This window comes from Cinclus cinclus, chromosome 15, assembly GCF_963662255.1.
Source record: "Cinclus cinclus chromosome 15, bCinCin1.1, whole genome shotgun sequence".
NCBI classification, from domain to species: domain Eukaryota; kingdom Metazoa; phylum Chordata; class Aves; order Passeriformes; family Cinclidae; genus Cinclus; species Cinclus cinclus.
This window is the reverse complement of record NC_085060.1, coordinates 13,272,666-13,290,490: the sequence shown is the minus strand read 5'-3', so window position 1 is coordinate 13,290,490 and position 17,825 is coordinate 13,272,666. Positions and strand designations below refer to the sequence as shown.

General features: G+C 40.0%; 1 protein-coding gene across 1 annotated transcript in view; it reads right to left on the bottom strand.

Moving 5' to 3' along the window:
* Positions 1-1,368: 1,368 nt before the first annotated feature.
* The window catches only part of TMEM164 (transmembrane protein 164), a 35,170-nt gene continuing 18,713 nt past the window's right edge, over positions 1,369-17,825 (bottom strand). The window contains exons 5-7 of the mRNA XM_062502839.1: positions 16,136-16,214; positions 7,315-7,415; positions 1,369-6,930 (exon numbers count right to left, since the gene is read on the bottom strand). Coding sequence (XP_062358823.1) covers positions 6,724-6,930; positions 7,315-7,415; positions 16,136-16,214 — 387 coding nt within the window. The 3' untranslated portion in view covers positions 1,369-6,723. The remainder of the gene's footprint in view (positions 6,931-7,314; positions 7,416-16,135; positions 16,215-17,825) is intronic.

The following is a 17,825-nucleotide window of genomic DNA, read 5'->3' as shown; positions in this document are numbered from 1 at the left end:
CTGCTGCCTGTTGATGCAAAGTCTTTGAAAGCAGAGCAATAGAATCCATGTAACCTGTGGCTGCTGAAGTCTGATGCAGCCATTACTTCTTGCTCTGAAGCTCTGATTTAGGAGACTAACAAACATCTGAAGGGAAACGTGCCTGGGTAAATGCTAAACCAGTGCTGGAAGCTGGTTCACAGATTTGGTATCATTAGTCAGAACTGTGTAAAATCTACACTAAGCCTTATCTAATACCCTGAGGCAGTTGAAAAGCAAGAGTTATTTACTGAGTTTCCACTCTTCTTGCTGTTTTAGCCAGCTCTCTGGTCCCCATGCTGTAAAAATCAAGCCAAGACAGTAGCATAAACTTGCTTATTCTTATGTATTTGTTGGTATTAAACAATAAAAGGCTGATTTCCAATTAGTTATAGAGAGCTGCTGACAATAATCAGCAGTGCCTGCAATGGGACATGGCTTGTTTGGTTCAGCACAGGCTGCCATGCAGCACTTTACACTGGATTTCTACTTAAGCTGTTTCATCAGTCTATATATTCTTCTGGAGCAATTAAGCTGGAGAACTGATTCTTTTCCCCAGCCACATGAAAAATTGAAGCCTCTGCAGTGGATATTATAATAATACAGGCTGGGCACATTCAGTATGTTCCCTTTTCCAAGAACAGCATTTTCCAAGAACTGCACACAAGGCAATAACCTGCTTGTCTGAGATGTACTGGGTCACAAGAACACATTGAACTAGGCTGCAATCATGTTTATTACAGCCAGAAGCATTTGCAAAGTGCATTAAAACTACTTCTCCATCCTATGGTGGGGGGCTGAGTGCAGGCCTGCAGCTGCTACAGTACCTTTGTGAACAAAGGTGTGAGCTAAAAACTTCTGTTCACGTTCTACCATCTTTGCTAAAGTGCTGTGAAATGGGAACTACAGGATATTCATTGCCCAAGCTGGGGTAGGAACAGTGGGGAAGTGTGGAGAAAGCATCCTTGTATTGTAACAGTTCCCTGAGCTCTGCACCTGAAAGACAAGGACAGGTCCTATTTAAAAAGCAATTAGAGGATTTATATCCTGCAGTGAGCTCTGCAAGTAAACTGCTGTGAACTGACAGCTAACAGGCACAAGTCAGACTGAACTGCTTAAAATTCCAGAAATCCCAGTACCCACTGTTCTCCAGGAACAGCTGTGTGCAAGATAGACAACATCAGGCTGTACACACTGTTTCAGACAGGAGCCTCCATATTCTTACCTGATTTATAAAGAGCTAATATTTTATGCCTTTGTGATTCTTACCTAGTTATAAAAAGTTATAAAAAGTCCTAAGCAAGACAGACTCAGACCTGGCACAATTAGAATGATAACAAAACTATCCAGTAAAATGAATTTATTTGTTTTAATGCCAAGGCTTAACAACTATTTGTCCAATGCTCTGGACTTAGGGCACAAAAACCAAAAAGCCTACCAGAGCAAAATACAAAAACAAGTACACAAATTGACCTTTATTTATAAATGTTACCTCATAACCAAAGTTTAGCACATTAAAAAGTTACAAAATTTATAGCACTCTTACAAATTATTCAGAACTACCAGCGTGTGTGGCAGTTGAGCCTGTCCACATCCATCCTTTCCCTTGCCAAACCATTCATGTCCCTGCCATGCTGGGAGTAGGGTGTGGGGTAAGCAGCCCTGCAGGTTCCTGCAGCCCCAATGCTCCAGCACAGCCCCTGGCACAGTGTGGGGAGAGCAGGGTGTACTCACTGCTCTGCCTGCTCTGTCCTCTGCAGCATCGGAATAAGGACTCAGGAAATGCATAAATAGTTTTTAAAAGTACAAAATTGACCCTGAAGAAAAATAAAATTATTTATAAAACAGCGTGGCTTTGACTAAGTTACACCAACAGCTGCAAGGGAGATTTACAGCAATATCACTTGAAGTACAAGATCACAAAAATCAACAGATTTCTTATGAGTCCTGTCACTGTAGAACTGAAAACACCAAAGCTGACCTGTCTGCCTGCAGAAACCTCCCACCAGGGCTGGGATATGCCCTCTTCCTGGGTTTTGGCTTTTTGGTAACTATAAAGACGAATTTGATTCCTAATCCACCTAGAGTGAAACAAGTGCAACACTGTAGAAAACACCACAACTCTTATTTTCCATTAGCTATGGATGCATAGATCCGTATGCAACACTTAGACATAAAAGTGCAGTCAGTTAACAGATGCAAATAGCTATTTCTGAAAAATACAACTGAACTTTATAAAATTATCTCGAACATACAGAAATAACTCTGTGGCCAGAAACGGAAACCTACAGTTAGGTACTCTCTGCCCTCAAGGTTTGACTGGACTGCAAATGGACTGACTGTTCCTGTTTCCCAGGCTTGTTTCAGCAAGGCAGCAGCAGATCAAGCACACAAGCTTTGCTTATGGGCAGCATCTTTGAACTAAGAAGCCAGAACCAAAACCAGCTCCAGGTGCGTGTTCAGAGACTGTGACTTTTCATCGATTTATAAACAAATGGGCAAGAGCTGTTCATTTGCACCCTTCAAAAGAAACAAGATGCAAATTCTCCTTAGGTTCTTAAAAGAAGAAGGTAAAGAAATAGATCCAGCTCAAGACACTCCACAGTGTCTGAATCCCTGGAAAAGTAGCACTGCAGGCATTCTGGACAGCTGAAGTCACGGCACAAGGTAGTGGGGCAGAAATGCTCCTGGTTTACCTCTGTTTTGGAGGGCTACTTACTTCAAGGCTGAATAAACAAACCCATCAGTAAACGGGTATATTGTAGCTAGTAATGCTTCACTCGTGGGCACACTTGGAGGGAAATGCAGCCAGTGTTAGCTGGAGTAGTGAGTTTAATTAACTCCTTGTTTCTTTTGAAATGCCTACAATACTAGCATTTAGAGGGCTCTGTTCAGACCCCTTAACCCATACCAGCATCTCTGAAGGCCAGGCAGTGGCACTGCACAAGAATTTTTTTACTATTCTGGCCAGCAAATGAAGCCACTGGGATGAGATTTTGCACTCCAGCTGCTGCTGCTGGGAACAGTGGGTGGGTCTGGCTGTGCAGCCCCACTCCTGCTCTGCCCCACAGCTACTGCCACTGCTGCTGAAATTCCCAGTGCCTTGACACATTGGGGCACATTTGACCAGGAGGCCCAGGACAACCCTTTCAACTGTGCATTGCACTGCAGCACTGTAAAATCTCATCACCAGCTTCAAGATGTTTTGACGTGGACTGAGTGTGTAACACCCCAGGAGAGAATGCAACCACCTCCCAAAAACAGCAGTAGAGCTTTGTGCTTTCATTTCCAGCATAAAGCAACAAAAGAAACCTGTATAGTGTTAACTGCCTATAAAATAAACCATTCAGGGAAAAGAAAAATCGGCCTCTGCCAGGAAAAACAACAAATAACTGCCAAAGAGATTAAGTACTCTGCTTTCCCATTTCCTGCATATATAGCAAGCTCTGGCTAATGCATATTCCCAGCAGGTACCAGAGATAGGTGAGTAATGAAGGATGTGAAGTTTCACAACAATTGCTTCAAAAGTTTTTTTCCTTTTCTGCTCCCATTCTGACCTGTCCTTCCCCTTCTTTGGAGCCTGTCTCAGCTACACTGGTGCAGTTTTGAGTGGTGGGTCACCATAAACCAACATGAAATTCTAAAAGCCTTCAAAGAAGGGCATGAGGAAGGAAGAAATAATTTTAAGGTTTGAGCCTGTCACAGGAAAGACACAGAAGTTCTGGAGCACATCCAAAGTAAAGTTGTAGAGCTGGGGAAGGGTCTGGTGCACACATCAAAGGAATGGCTGAGTGTTTAGCCTGGGGAAAAGGAGGCTCAGGGTGGACCTTGTCACTCTGCAACTGCCTGAAAGGAAGATGAGGGTCAGCCTCTTCCCCCAGGAAATAAGCAACACGACCAGAGGCAACAGCTTCGGGTGGCACCTTTAAACTGGAAAGATTTCTTCACCAGAAGGGTTATCAAACCTTGAACAGTCTGCCCAGGGAAGTGGTGGAGTCACCAACCCTGGAGGGATTTAAGAGACATGTAGGTGTGGCACTTGGGAATAAGGGTTAATGGTAGGCAAGGCAATGCTGGGTTAATGCTTGGCTTGATGAACTCATGGGTTTTCTCCAACCTAAACGATTCTGTTCTAACTCAACCAGCCTCACTAATACTGCACAACAAAGAAGCAACACCTTGTGTTAAAAATAGGAAGGTTGCACTGCCTGTGTTCCCACCTGAATCCAGCTGCACCATTTGATTCCTTCACTGCAGCTCCAATACTTCCAAAATCCTTACTGACTGCACTAGTTACTACCTCTCTACTTTTTTGCCTTGTTCAACGAGACATTTTCGCAGCTTAAATTGGTATGAAAGATTCAACAAGCTCCAGAACGTGCCCACATAAGACTTAGAAGGACAGTACAAATGCCCCATTCTGATGAGCAAACTCCATGTGGTGAAATTACACCTTGAATTTCTGTGTGACTCAAAACATCTGGAGCAGCATAAGAGGGAAAAGCAAAGGTGGCCCAGCAGCAAGGGAGGGAGGGCAGGGGCAACCACTCCCAGCAGTTCTGTACCAGGAATCCCTTTCCACTGCTCAGGGATGGCCCTGTCAGCTCTGTTCACATTCCTCCCACTGATTTTTAAGTCAGCCAGAAGAGCTTGCAAATTCTGCTTTCCAAGCAAAGAGCCTTCACTGAGAGACACCTGAGCTCATTTAAATGCTCCTGCAGTTTTAGTTGACCAGAGGCAGTCAATGGTGGCAAACATCAGCTGCTTTATATTTGTCTGGAATGCCCTGAAGCAGATGATTACAGATAGGAAATGCTACAATTTAAAAAAGAAAAAAGAAAGAAAAGGCTCCTACTTAGAGAAGTGTTTCCAGTAACTATAATATCCTTCCTGATGGGGAAAAAAAAAAGGGAAGATGCTTTTAAAAAATGTCAATTAAAAAAAAAAAAAAGAATCAAAAACTTTAAGTTAAGCAAATAAAGCAAATAATAATGCTAAATATGCTAAATAGTATTTGCAAAATTTGTCTAAAGTCCTTCTATTGTAATAGTAACACCAGCTGTATGTGCCTGAGGGGTAGTTCAGGTACATGCTGCATGTTCTCAAGTTGTGAGCATACAGTATATTTATATATATACACACACAGACAAATACAGCAAGGCATAGAAGAAAGCCAGAAACCAGTTTGCAAATCAGAATATGGGACAATGTATATCTGACTGAGGTGTACTTTCTTTAATCACATGGAGTAGAAATACTTGAATAGTTTGTTCCCTCAAATAATTTTTTTTTCTTTTTTAAGGAAAGAAAAAAGTCAACTTACTTTTGCTTCCTGAGGTGTAAGCTCTGTACCTTTACTTCAGCACATACCTTCAGGTGATCTAGCTGGAGGAGGTATGATGGTCTTGGTTTATCTTACAAGTCACAGCTTTGACAACACAATGAATCTATACATTCCCACAAACTTCTGTATAACAAAAACCTGCAGCCCTGAAACACAACAGTCTGCATAATGGACACTTAATTCTGGAAGAACACTGTCAGGATTTCCCATCTTTCTGCCCAGTGGTTTCTCCTCTGCAAAATTTGAGCAGGAACACACATTTGAACATTTTGCCCATCTACATCCTGGTTCTCCAAAAGTCATGTTGATGGGTCATGCTACTAAATTGAAATATGTTCTTTGCAGTAGAGGCCTACACTGACTTGACATTCCTTTTTACACCTGTATTTTAAAATCAGTACATATGATACAGCAGAGCTATAAGGGTGGGGAACAGAATTTCATTTGGTTTCTTCACCAACCAGTCTGGTGAGTGAGGGTCAGTATAGACAGACCAGGAATGTTCCAAAAGCTACTAAGTATAAAAAAGCCTTGATATTTTCACTGGACTTTGTATCTCCACTTCTTCTCCAGTTAAAGTAAGTGAAAAAAAAACATTTTGTTCAAAGTCAGGACAGAACAGTGGATGCAGTATCTTACTATGGCCTACACATAACATGGTCTTTTGAAATTATTTCAACATTCTTTTTTTACCCTCACCAAAATAAAAGCATCTAAAACATAATGATGGGACTTCACTAGATAGGTACTTATCCACTGCAGCTTAGAAATTAAGTAGTTATTTTTTTTTAATGAGTTATTGTTCCCCAACATTTTCAACCAGCTTAAAGAAAGTACAGTAGAACCTCACTGTTTTGCACTTCTGACTGGAAGATTAAGTATGCAGTTTCCTGTGACCACTTTGGAACATTCAAGCTTTAAGAGTTAAGCCACAACAATGCAGTTTCAGCATGTTGATTCACATCAGTGGAGTGCTACAATTCAGCATTATTTCCTATCCTAGAAGTGTAATATTCTTTAATGGAAAATGAGTCACAACGAGGTAGCACTGCCACTCTCTTTGCTGGAATGTGCACAGGTCCTGGCCTAATTTTAAATGGTGGCTTAGCAAGATTCTACTGTAAGCTATACAAAATGTATAAAACACAAACCTTCCCCAGAATAAGGCCACGAATTTTGCCATTGGCAATAGGCAGTGAGAAATAGAAGGTAAAAAAAAAAAAAAACAACAACTCACTTCATTAAAGAATTGTTTTTGAGGCAAAAAACTGGGAAGAAGTATAAAGTCATTGTCCTCTCATCTCCCTCTGTTTTCCAGTGTCTCTCTGCTTCCTGTATTAACTACTCTGTGGGGAGAAATTTCAGTCTATTTTCTTAGCTGGGAGTCTAAGCAAGTCCATGCTCCATTTGAAGGTGGGGACAGCACTCTGAAACAGCAGGATTATGAGCTTCCCATGAGTCATGGTCATGACAGTCTGATGTCCAGATGCCCAGATTCGGTACCAGGGCCCATAAAAAGGATCTGAGATGGCTGGGCACAACATGTTGTTCAAATTCACTTCTGTAACCTGAGGAAGCAACAATAAATTTACCAATTAATATTTTTATTTTGCACTGATTCACCTAAAAACAGTGAAAATTTAAGAGAATTACCATAAAATAATAAACAATGTTCAAGTGACATACATTTGCTCAACACAAGAGGAGCAACTTCCATCATAAAAGCAGATACAAATTTAATAAATGGATTTATGCAGGTACATAACCAACCTATGAAATATTTTACCAGTACTTGCAAGCTAGAATATACAAATGATTGTTGGAACATGCAATTGGCATACTAGCACCCTTATCAAAAATTTGCATGCAAGTCCTTATCCTGGACACTCAAACTACTCAGTGTTTTTGCTCTGAATATACTGGCATTCATTTTTTAACCTGGGTTTACTTACCAATCCCAGGATCTGCAAGATGCTGAAGTGATACACAAACATAAACCCTGTGGATAAAAGAGCCCACCAGAAATTGCAGAGCGGCTCAGGGGTGTAGACACCTTGAAAAGAAAGGAATATATTAATGTTCAGCTGCACTGCTGTGCCCATCACACTCAATGAATAATCCTCTCTCTCCTGCTCTCTGGATGTCAGGGCATCTGGCTTGAGCTGATAACTCCTCAACACCATTATAGGAATTAATATTTGAGAACTTTATTTCTTACTTGAAGCATTCTGATCAGCTTCTTCCCTCCTTCTTGTCCAGCAGTGAAATGTACAATATGTTGCCTTGCTAAATTTGTCTATTTTTTACCAACATCAATGATTTTTAATTCATTCTTCTTTCTAAAACAGAAGTAATAAATGCAATAATGGTGTACAATGAATCTTCAAAAAATCACGTTACTGATACTTAAACATCTGCTTCTTGCAGGGGTTATTATTTCAGCATGCACAGAACTGATTTAGGCAGCAGCAGGTCCTGCACAACCTGTATTAGAGCACAGCTTAATTGTAATTTCCTAATTTTATGGTTATTTAGCAACTACTAAAAAACTTGCACCAATAATGCCAAGGAACAGAAAAGCTGTATCAGATGGTCAATCCATTAATGACAGGCTGTGCTTGTAAATTAAAGCTACACACTACAGTTTTATAATCAGTAGCTATTACAGATACTGGAAAATACTTTTTCCCTTCAAATGAAGTAGCAGATCTATTATTCCAGCCTTTTCTACTCTCTCAAAACCAGGTTTTACTGACAAAACACAATGTTCCCTGATCTAGAATGTACCAATGAAATCAGATTTAATAAAATTACTCACAGATACAAGATTATCTTTGGAATTAAATACTGAAATTTCATATGGTAAGAACAAAACCAGTTTAGAAAGTTCTCTAGATTCTTACTAGCAGACATGAAAATTTCACTGTAAAATATGTGGAAAAATATTACTTTCCTTATGACTTTAATAACTTAGCCTCAGAACACAAAAGAAAGATGCACACTGTCATGCTGTTTGGCTGCTCTAAGAATTTCAGAGAATTATAAAAATACACTGGCAATTTTTATCTGCCTTTGTCTGCTCTCTGATCCATTAGATATTATTAAATACTGGAATATGTATCCAGCTTAGAGCAGAGAGTGCAATACTGATACTTGCCTTGGCTAGCCAGCACACTTGGTAACTACCAGTAGTAGTAAAGTAGTAGAAGTAAATAAAGACTTCAGCATACACTGTACAAAGCTACTGGGAACTTAAATACCTCCACATTCAGAGTAGCTACCACAGCACCCATCAGACCATAGCTGCTATGAAAATGCTGTGTATGGAGTCCTGTGGAGGTAAATACAAGTAACAGCTGTGACCACATCACTGTTTAATGCTGCACCACAGCTCAGGTTTAAGATCTCTAGAGCAATGCTTCTTCAAGCTCTGTGACTCTTTCAGAATTATTTTCCGTAGAGCTTCCTTCCATAACTTGTATCCGTCATGCCAGTTCAAACTGATTTTGCAGTACCTACCTGAAATAAGTTCAATTAAATAGCATTTTGTGAATGCTGCAGATTCAAAATCACCTACACACTGTTGTCTAAAACTGCACATCCAGGCAGTGTCCACTCCCAAGAACACAAGTGCTGTGCTGCTGCTTGCACAGGGTAAGACTCTGTGTGTGTGTGTGTGTGTGTGTGTGTGTGTGTGTGAATGCCAGCAGCATTATCTGCACCCCACACACCCCTCCTGGTTCTAATGAGGAACCAGCAGCAGTGTCATTACTCCAGGTACCTCTGCACACCGTGGTTCAGTGAGCAGGCTGGGACTTGGAGAGCCCATGATAAATTTGGGCACAGGAGCTACTTGGAAAGCACAGGGCAACTTGTAAGGTTTCTTAATGCAGTGGGAAAGTGAAGGCCAGAAGTACTGAACAGCGAGTAAAACCAAAGGTAAAAGAGAACTCTCCAGGAATTACTTTAAGTTCTGCAGGTAAAGGGAAAAAATTCCCAACAGTAATTCTTGGGATGCACTTGGCAAGTGTGAGCTAAGAGCTGGCATCCTATTTAGAAAACAGTACAGAAGCCTTGACTTTGATAGCAATGACAGTTGTTAAACTCCATGGCCTGAAAACATCAGCTAGGTGACACCACCCTGAATATGCTTTTTCACTACAGAGAGAAGAGGAGGAGGAAGAATGAGCCTTGGTGCCAGAGTGCAGGAGATCATGGCTCTATTTTTGGCTGCACCAACTTAAGGTGACCTGGTCAAACTTCACAGAAACTCTCAGTCCTCCCTCCTCTGCTGTAAAGAAAACACTGCTTGAGTTGCAAAATTTATTTATATTGTCCTTGCAGTTTTAGGTGCATGTTTAACCTAAATACAAAACACAACATTAAATTTAAATAAGGTATCAAAGCAGCCCCTGGGAACTGGCTGAGCAGTGTTAAACCAAATTAGGTTTCTGTTGGCAGTTGCCTGTGTTATTTCAAAAGTATTTGACAAAGTCTGGTGAGGATGTAAAGATATGAGCACCCAGGAAAGCTGAAATACAGACACCTCCATATCAAGGTGACTTACAGTACAGGTAGGGTATAAATACCTAGATAGGCAAGACCTGTAAGCTGCAGCTATACAATGAGACTGGAGGGAGACAACAGGCATTAAAAGTCTAAGGAAATTGCACAAGATGACAACACAGATTCATGGCTTTGAACCCAGGCTTCTCATGTCCAGCTTCAGTCTAATCAGGGAATGGTATTTCAGAGGTCCCTTAGCAGAGTTGTTCAGGTTCCCCCAGCAAGGGATTTCACTCTGCTACATCCTCACTTTGTTGCAAAATTTAAAAAAAAAAAGCATCAGCAACTTTTGCTCTCTGCAGATTTTTGGTCTTGCTTTGTACTAAAAATATCCCTTCTTATTAGACTTTGCAATCCAGAAAATAACGGTGTGTTTTTCAGCAGTAGCACTATTTGAACATCAAAGCACAAAAAGGAAACACTGACCTCCACACAAAAACATTTTGGAACACTCTAGATTCCACAGTGTGCTTTGGGAAACTAATATTAAATTCATACCTGGGATATATCCTGCACATTTCTCATTAGATAAATACCCACTATAGATTTTTATCACTTTTGAGCCCTGCTATTCAACAGATTGCAGTTTAATGGAGCAGTGTGGCCTGTTTTCCATAGTATGGTCTGTTAAAAAAAAAAAAAAAAAAACACAAACAGGAAAACTGAGAGCCAGCTGAGTGGCTGTTTGAAGGGCCTGTGTTGGCTTTGGCAAAAGCTACTTGCTGCTTGCATAGGAAATCAATTTCAATAGGTGGGAGCAGAGAATTTCACTATTTATGAAGGATCATGGGCAGTTCTTATACATTAAGCACTTACAGAAATTTAGTCCAAGTGCCAATCTGACACTGATCTCATTCTCAAAAACACACCCAAGACAGCTGAGACCATTCCATGCTGGGGCCATCTAGGTAGGCTGCATGTTTGCTCCTGTGTTGAAAAACATGGCAGGGGATACCTCTGTTTAAATTAAACTTCATTACTTCAACAGCATTGATACAAAGGATTCCATAAAGACTGAAGAGTTTGGGGTGGTTCTTCTGTTTCTAAACAAGAAAGATTTTGTTGTCCTTGAATATGCCAAGTTGTCCATTTTGCCATCTAGGAAATGGAAGCATGGCTTAAAAAATTAAAAGATCAACAAAGAGATGTCATTTTTTTAATACTGCTCCCTCCCCACAATGTGCTAGTTCAAATGTTCTTATGAACCTATTATTTTTATTCAAAATTCTCAATACACAGGCTTATGAAAATTTGAACACAACTTAATAGAAAGTGAAAATTTAATGCAGGAGAAAAATGACTCTGTTTGAATTGGAGAATTATAATCTAAATATAGTATGAATTTTTAATTTAGTAGGGTTTAAAATAATCTCTTTAATGTATTGCTTTCATTCCCACTGCTTTTGATAGAGCTTTATGAGTTTTCCAGTGCTGCACACTCTCATTCAATTGTCTTAAAATTACAAGTAGACTTGCTTAGTCCAAAACTCAGAGCAACTATTACAATACCCTCATTTTCAAGATTACAAAAATGTGAGGGCAAATTTATTTTCCTTTTATTTCCCTTAATTAGAGGGTTAATTCCAGTTGAGTGGCCTATTGAGCTAGCCTAGAGATTAAACTTCCTTTCCAGGGGAAAATAGGAAAAAAAATATTTTCAAGGGGATGATCCTGAAATCCGTGTTTCCCCTACAGCTGTTCTGATTCCATGTGTAGGTTTCAAACTAGTACCTTATGCCAGGAGGTTTCTGTTTCCCCTCAATGCCAGCTGCTCTCATCAGAACCAGCTCAGACAGAGCTCTTACAGTACTTGCTTCTCACAGGAATAAATGTTTATATCCCACAGAGCAGCAGCAGTAGCTCTTCCTCTACCTTCATACAGTAGCAGTTCTTCCATATACTGGCACCTGCCCTTCTATATTTCTCAGTCTCCTGAAGAGATATTTAATTTTTCAAACTAATTTTAACTGCCCAGTGCATAAAATTCAGAGGGCCACAGGACAGAGAGACATCTCCTCCTCTTCCTCTCTCTTCAATTATCAAACAAGATTATCCTCAAATATTCAAGCTACAAGAGAGGCTGCAGCCTGAGCCTGCAGCCAGAGTAAGAGCACACAGAGCTGCCCTGCTGCTCAAGGTGCCATGACACAAGCACAGCTCAACAGCAAACCACACATCTATGTGTAATACATGGCATTCAGCAGGTAGAGAAATCTGGAACATTGGATTGCTAGAAGCAGAGCAGGGAAATAACACACAAGAGTCGACAGGTCTCTAAGTAATTCAGTTTCAGCAAAAGAGCTGTATCACACATTATCAAGTATTTCAATGAAGACTGAGTGGACTAGATTTATGACTACCTAAGTATATCTAAATATAAAGTGGTATTTCTCCTGGATTACTACTAAAGGTACACAATAAAGACTGCTTGATAACTCCTTTAAAAAGCTAAGGAAAGAATCAGGTAAAGATAGGTAAGTGTCACAAAGTGGGAAAGTGGCTAGCATAGGGTGCAACAGCCAAAAAAAGGTCTTTAAATATGGTAATCCCCCACTCTAGCCAGCAAGTCCTAACAGCCAATGGAAAACACAAGTTTAGTGTTTTAATTGCACTTTCCTAATTTACAACCAAAGGGAAAACGATCCTTTCATCTGTACTTGGTATCTGTGTGCTGCATCTCCCAATAAGTGCAGGTAGTCCTGAGGTCAGGAAAGCTGCCTTGCTCTGCAGGAGCTGCCTGCACTGGGCTGCTTCTGCCCAACAGAGCACAACAGAGGCACTCTCCATGAGAAGGGAGAAAAGGAAAATAAATCAACAACTTCAACTGACTGTGTGATAATGCCCAGAGCTTCTCCTCTGACACCACTTTTGAAGACACTTAGATCAACAAAGAAAAGGGCTTTAGGATTTGAGCCAGACACTGGCTCTTCATTGCTTATAAAGATACAGCACTTGCCTAGGAAGAAAATTCTGCTTCTATTCCCTGCCAGCAGCTCATTTCTTTAGCTGCCAACCCGCTCAGCAGCGCTGCTCGCGCCTCGAGGCCATCGCCGCCAGGGGAGCGCCAAGCCCGCCCCGGCCCCGGTCCCGGTCCCAGTCCCGGCCCGGCAGGACAGACGGACGCTCAGCATCGCTGCCTGCGGCCACAGAATCCTGAACGCCTCAACGACAGCAGCCTTTTCTACCTACTGGAGTTACTGACTAAAATAAGACTAGAGATATCAAAACACAGGGCAGATCATTTCCTGAGCTGTGCTGCTAGGGAGCTGCTACAAATTCACCCTTATTTCACATCTGTGGTGGAACAATGTAATTTAGAATGTCGTTTGATCACTGCATTAAGGAAATAACAATTCCACCTTAATTAAATTTCAGTATGATTGGGTGTTCTGAAATAATACACCTGATCTTGTCAAATCCATTGGAAAACCTGACCAAACAAACAGAACACAGCCAGAAAGAATCATCATCATCAGTCTCTAAAGCTGATGTGGTAAAACCCTCACACTTACAGGGTCAGGAGGGACATAGAGGTTGCCAGTGCAGCATGACCAGTCTGCACCACTGTAATAAATAGCAGGAAAAGACAGAAAATAAATTATCACAGCTCTTGCTTACTGTCACCAGTTTCCTTTCAAAAGGGAAACACTTCAGCAGGGAGTTGGATGTGTGTGCATGGCTGGTGCAATCCTTGATTAGAGTATTGCAAGCAAACTTGAGGGTGCAGTTCTCTATAGCCTGAGCCTCAAATCCACTCTGCTTCACATGTTCAGTCAAGCTTCATGCTGATCAATGTCAGCAATGAAAAAGTAATTTTCACAAGATACAGAACTCAGGACAAAGGCCTGTGTGATCTACTCAGAAAGTGCATAAACAGAGGTACTAGGGAAACAACAACATTAACAAATATTTTTAGATTGCATAGTTTTTCCAACAAAAATGATACATTAGGTCACCTGTGGCAGGAGTTCATGGATGTTTTGCTAATTAAAGCTAGTCAGGTGATGAGGAGCCAAGTGCATAAGAAATGGAGCAGATATTAATTAGAACAGCCCAGAGCAATCTCAGCTGACAGGTTTAGCCAACAAAGTTCTTCTAGCAATTTTACTGCCCTCACATCAACATTAGATGGCAGCAAATACCTGTACATTAATACAAGGAAGGCATTCAGAATACTGAATCAGGGTGACGACTGTCCAACATCAAACCCTTCAAACTGCAAACCCAGTTCTTGTCAGTCCCAGGTCCTGAAGAACCCTGAGAACCTCTACTTCAAAATAATCAAAAAGCCAAACCAGACAATCAAAAGTTAAAAGAACACACCAAGCGTCATACAGGACCAAGCCTTTTTAAAGCAAAGGATGTACTTGTCTTAAGGTGACCTCAGATGGAACTCCAAGGCCACCAAGTGATTTACTGACATCAAGAGCTTTGTTTGTCATTACCTACAGTTCACTCCACAGCTGTTTATGTTTTCTGCCTCCCGCTCCTCACCCTCCTCTTGCAAAGATTATGAGTTAGTGACTCCTACAACTACCCTGCACTTTGGCATTATTTGCCAGAATTTTAGGATATCAAGGGTGGATTAAAATTAAACATGATAAAAGAAAGAAACAGAATCATCTTTTGAAGTATGAGACTTCATTTTTCCTTTGAATAATTTCTCTTAATTTCACTCAGCAGGTCACAGTGCAATCAGGTCACTGCAACACAAAGGTTATAGTGAAATAGGGTGAAGTAAGTGACCGCTGGTATCAAACACAATGGATTCAGCAGGATGGAAGAGCCTGACTGTATCCCATTGCTTGATGATGTGGGAAATGCAGGCACAGAAAGCTCCCAAGGCCTTGAGCATACAGCCTCAGAAATAGAGATGGATACAATGTTTGACCTAAGACCTTGGAGAAGGCTTTGGAGAATTAGAGCACTGAAGTGAAACAGACATGAAACAAGAATATAAATTTGTAATTAAAGTAGAAATATGTTTTCAGCAAACAGAAACACGTATTATGTAAGCAAAGCCATATGTTAAGTAAGATAGTAAAAGATTTTAAAGTTTAGCAATAGAACCTGTTATAAAGTTAGAAGTTTAAGATATATCAATGTAAATTTATAAAGTGCTATATGATTGGTTGAAAAATGATGCATTGTGGTAAAGCCATGAAAGACAAAGCAATTAATGATTGGTGTAAGAAGACTCCAGCAAACTTTGTAGAAGTATATGATTGGCTAAAAAACTAATAGAAGGCATTGTAACTGAGAATTAGATCAGCTTCTGAAGTTATGGCACTGAATCTAAAACCTTTAATGTCTCACCCTTCCATGAGGCTTAAAATGCCATAAAGCAATAAACAATCTTTTACAATGTCTCTCAGTACTCCTGTCTCTCAAGTAATCCTGATAGACATCACATCCTCAGGGCTTTCATTAAAGGCTACTGAAATGTGGATCACAAATGATCACATTTTATTTCCTGGATGGAATAGTCAAGCTCTGCTAGAAAATGCAGCAGAAGGCATGTCAGCACTAGAGGGGGGCAGAGCATCACACCAGCTGAATGTCTAGTGCATTCCCCTTTGCAGATCCAGACTGGAAAAAAATCACTGGCCAGGGAATCAATTTAGGATTCTCAGACACACTGAACTATTATGGCATAAATGAATGCACAATGGCAAGCCTACTGTTAGAAGGGATAACAAGCAATCTAGTTCATTTTGTGATATGTGTCACTGTATTTCACTGTAGCTTCAGAAGTTCTGGGATTTATCTAACTAGACAACTAATATATATTTTTTTTTGCTAATGGCTCATTTTGAGCAATTGGAACTCAATTGAGTTCCAGTACTTCTCAAGAGACATCTAAGAAGGCAAAAATCTTAAAAATACATCCCAACAACAACTGAGAATATTTCAAGATGGCAGAGATGCTGCCCAAGATAACAATGCACACTGTGCAACTACATTTTAAATACCCCTTCAGGCAAAAGGCCATTTTTAAAATTTTTGTTTAGTACCTGACACAACCCATTAGCTGGGTTAAAACTCCTGGGTTACACATTAGAACACTAGAACATCAGGAATTATTAATTAAAACCAGAGAAAATCGGTAAAAAAAGGGGTAAGAATAAAACTGACTACACCCAGTAAACACAGTGTTTTCACTCCACAGGACCAGTTCAATCCATACAGAGTAAACTGCTTACCCACCTCCTTTCTGCAGCAGATAGATGGGCACAACATAGAGCATCACATGCTGGATGTAATAAATCTCTGTTTCAAATGGAAGCTGTGGAATAAGGAAAATATTTGTAAGTATTTTCCTCACTAAAAACCAAGTTCCTAGGAACAACTGTTTTTCTAACCCATGACAATGCCTTCAATTCAGTTATTTTATCACCTTTGTATAATAGCAAACATTAATGGTCAGTGCCTTGAAAGTGCACACATTGTACACATTGCATCTAACTGTAAACACTGCATCCACACAAACACAACACTTCCAGTAGGTAATTCCCAAAATTAGCCAGAAGCAAACCAAAGAATGAGTAACATAAGATTGCTCTTTCCCTTTCTTTGCTAGCATGAATTACCAATGATAATGCAAACCACTCAAATAATTAAATCAGAAACTATGCACACCCCCACAGCATAGAAGTCTTTTTAGAAAAATACACTAGCCACTTTGAGAGACCTCTATAGATGAGGTGTTTTATATATAAAAGTATATAAATACATATATACAAGTAATTACTGAGGAGACCTGTGCAAAAAAATCAAAATACCTGATTTATAGCAACATGCATGCATGTACAGAACTGCTAAGCTTGATCAAATATAAATTAAAATAGAAAATGACCAGTCAATTATTGGTTTTAAAGACAAGCTGCAGAATTATGTGTAAACAAGTTACCAGTTAATAGTGAATCAGGTATTTCTCAACTGCCACCAACTTTTGGGAAATTACAAATTAGTCATTTGTGTCTTTATTTGAATTAGTGTAACTTCTCTTCTAATAAGTCAGACACCTAAAATAATACTAAAAATATCTCCAACCATAACTCTGCATTTGAGCCTCCTAATCCAGAACCAATTATTTCTAGCTCTTTAACAGCTAGAAAAGGGGAGGCACCTTATTTGAAAGTTACTCCCATCTGTAAATACCTTAGCCTATATCTATCTCTATCTATTTATTACACTAAAGCAGCACATTTAAAACTGAACAGTAATAGAAAACACTCAAAAATTCAGAATCCAGCTTTTTGCTGACTTACAGAGCTGAAAAGCTACACTGCCGCATTATTTTTCTGAATTGAAAACTGGACAATACCACAAGTGTAAAATCTCATGAGAATAATGAAAAGCCTTGGTTCAAATGCAGACTCATTCTGTCATTTTACAGCCAGAATTCAGACCTCCCACTGTGGTTTGTGTGTTGGGAAGCAGGGAGTGGTGAGAAAAGCCTTCCTTTTCTATGACTCTTCTGAGACACTAAAGTCACAGCCTTGAAATTGAAACACTACAGAAATTTCTGCATCAACAGAAGAGAGGATGAAATAGAGTTTGATTTTCTTCCTAAACAGTAGTCAAACAGCTGATAAATAACAGTGATCTTTTAAATTCAACTACAGTTCTTATATCCTACTTTGAATGTAGAAGATTCTAAAACCAACAACTGAATTATGCTAGTCCTGTCATTCCCCCACTGGACAGTGTCTGTGTCCTGATGGCAACCTCCAAGGTGGTCAGCCAGCTCGTGTGAGGACAAAGCTAAAACAATCCTCCCATACATTCTGTTGGGTTATTTCATTGCAAGTATTCTGTATCAAAACAAACACAAGCAAGGTAACAGTATGCCAAAGCAGGAACTTCATGAAAATTGTGAGGTTTCCTAAACCTG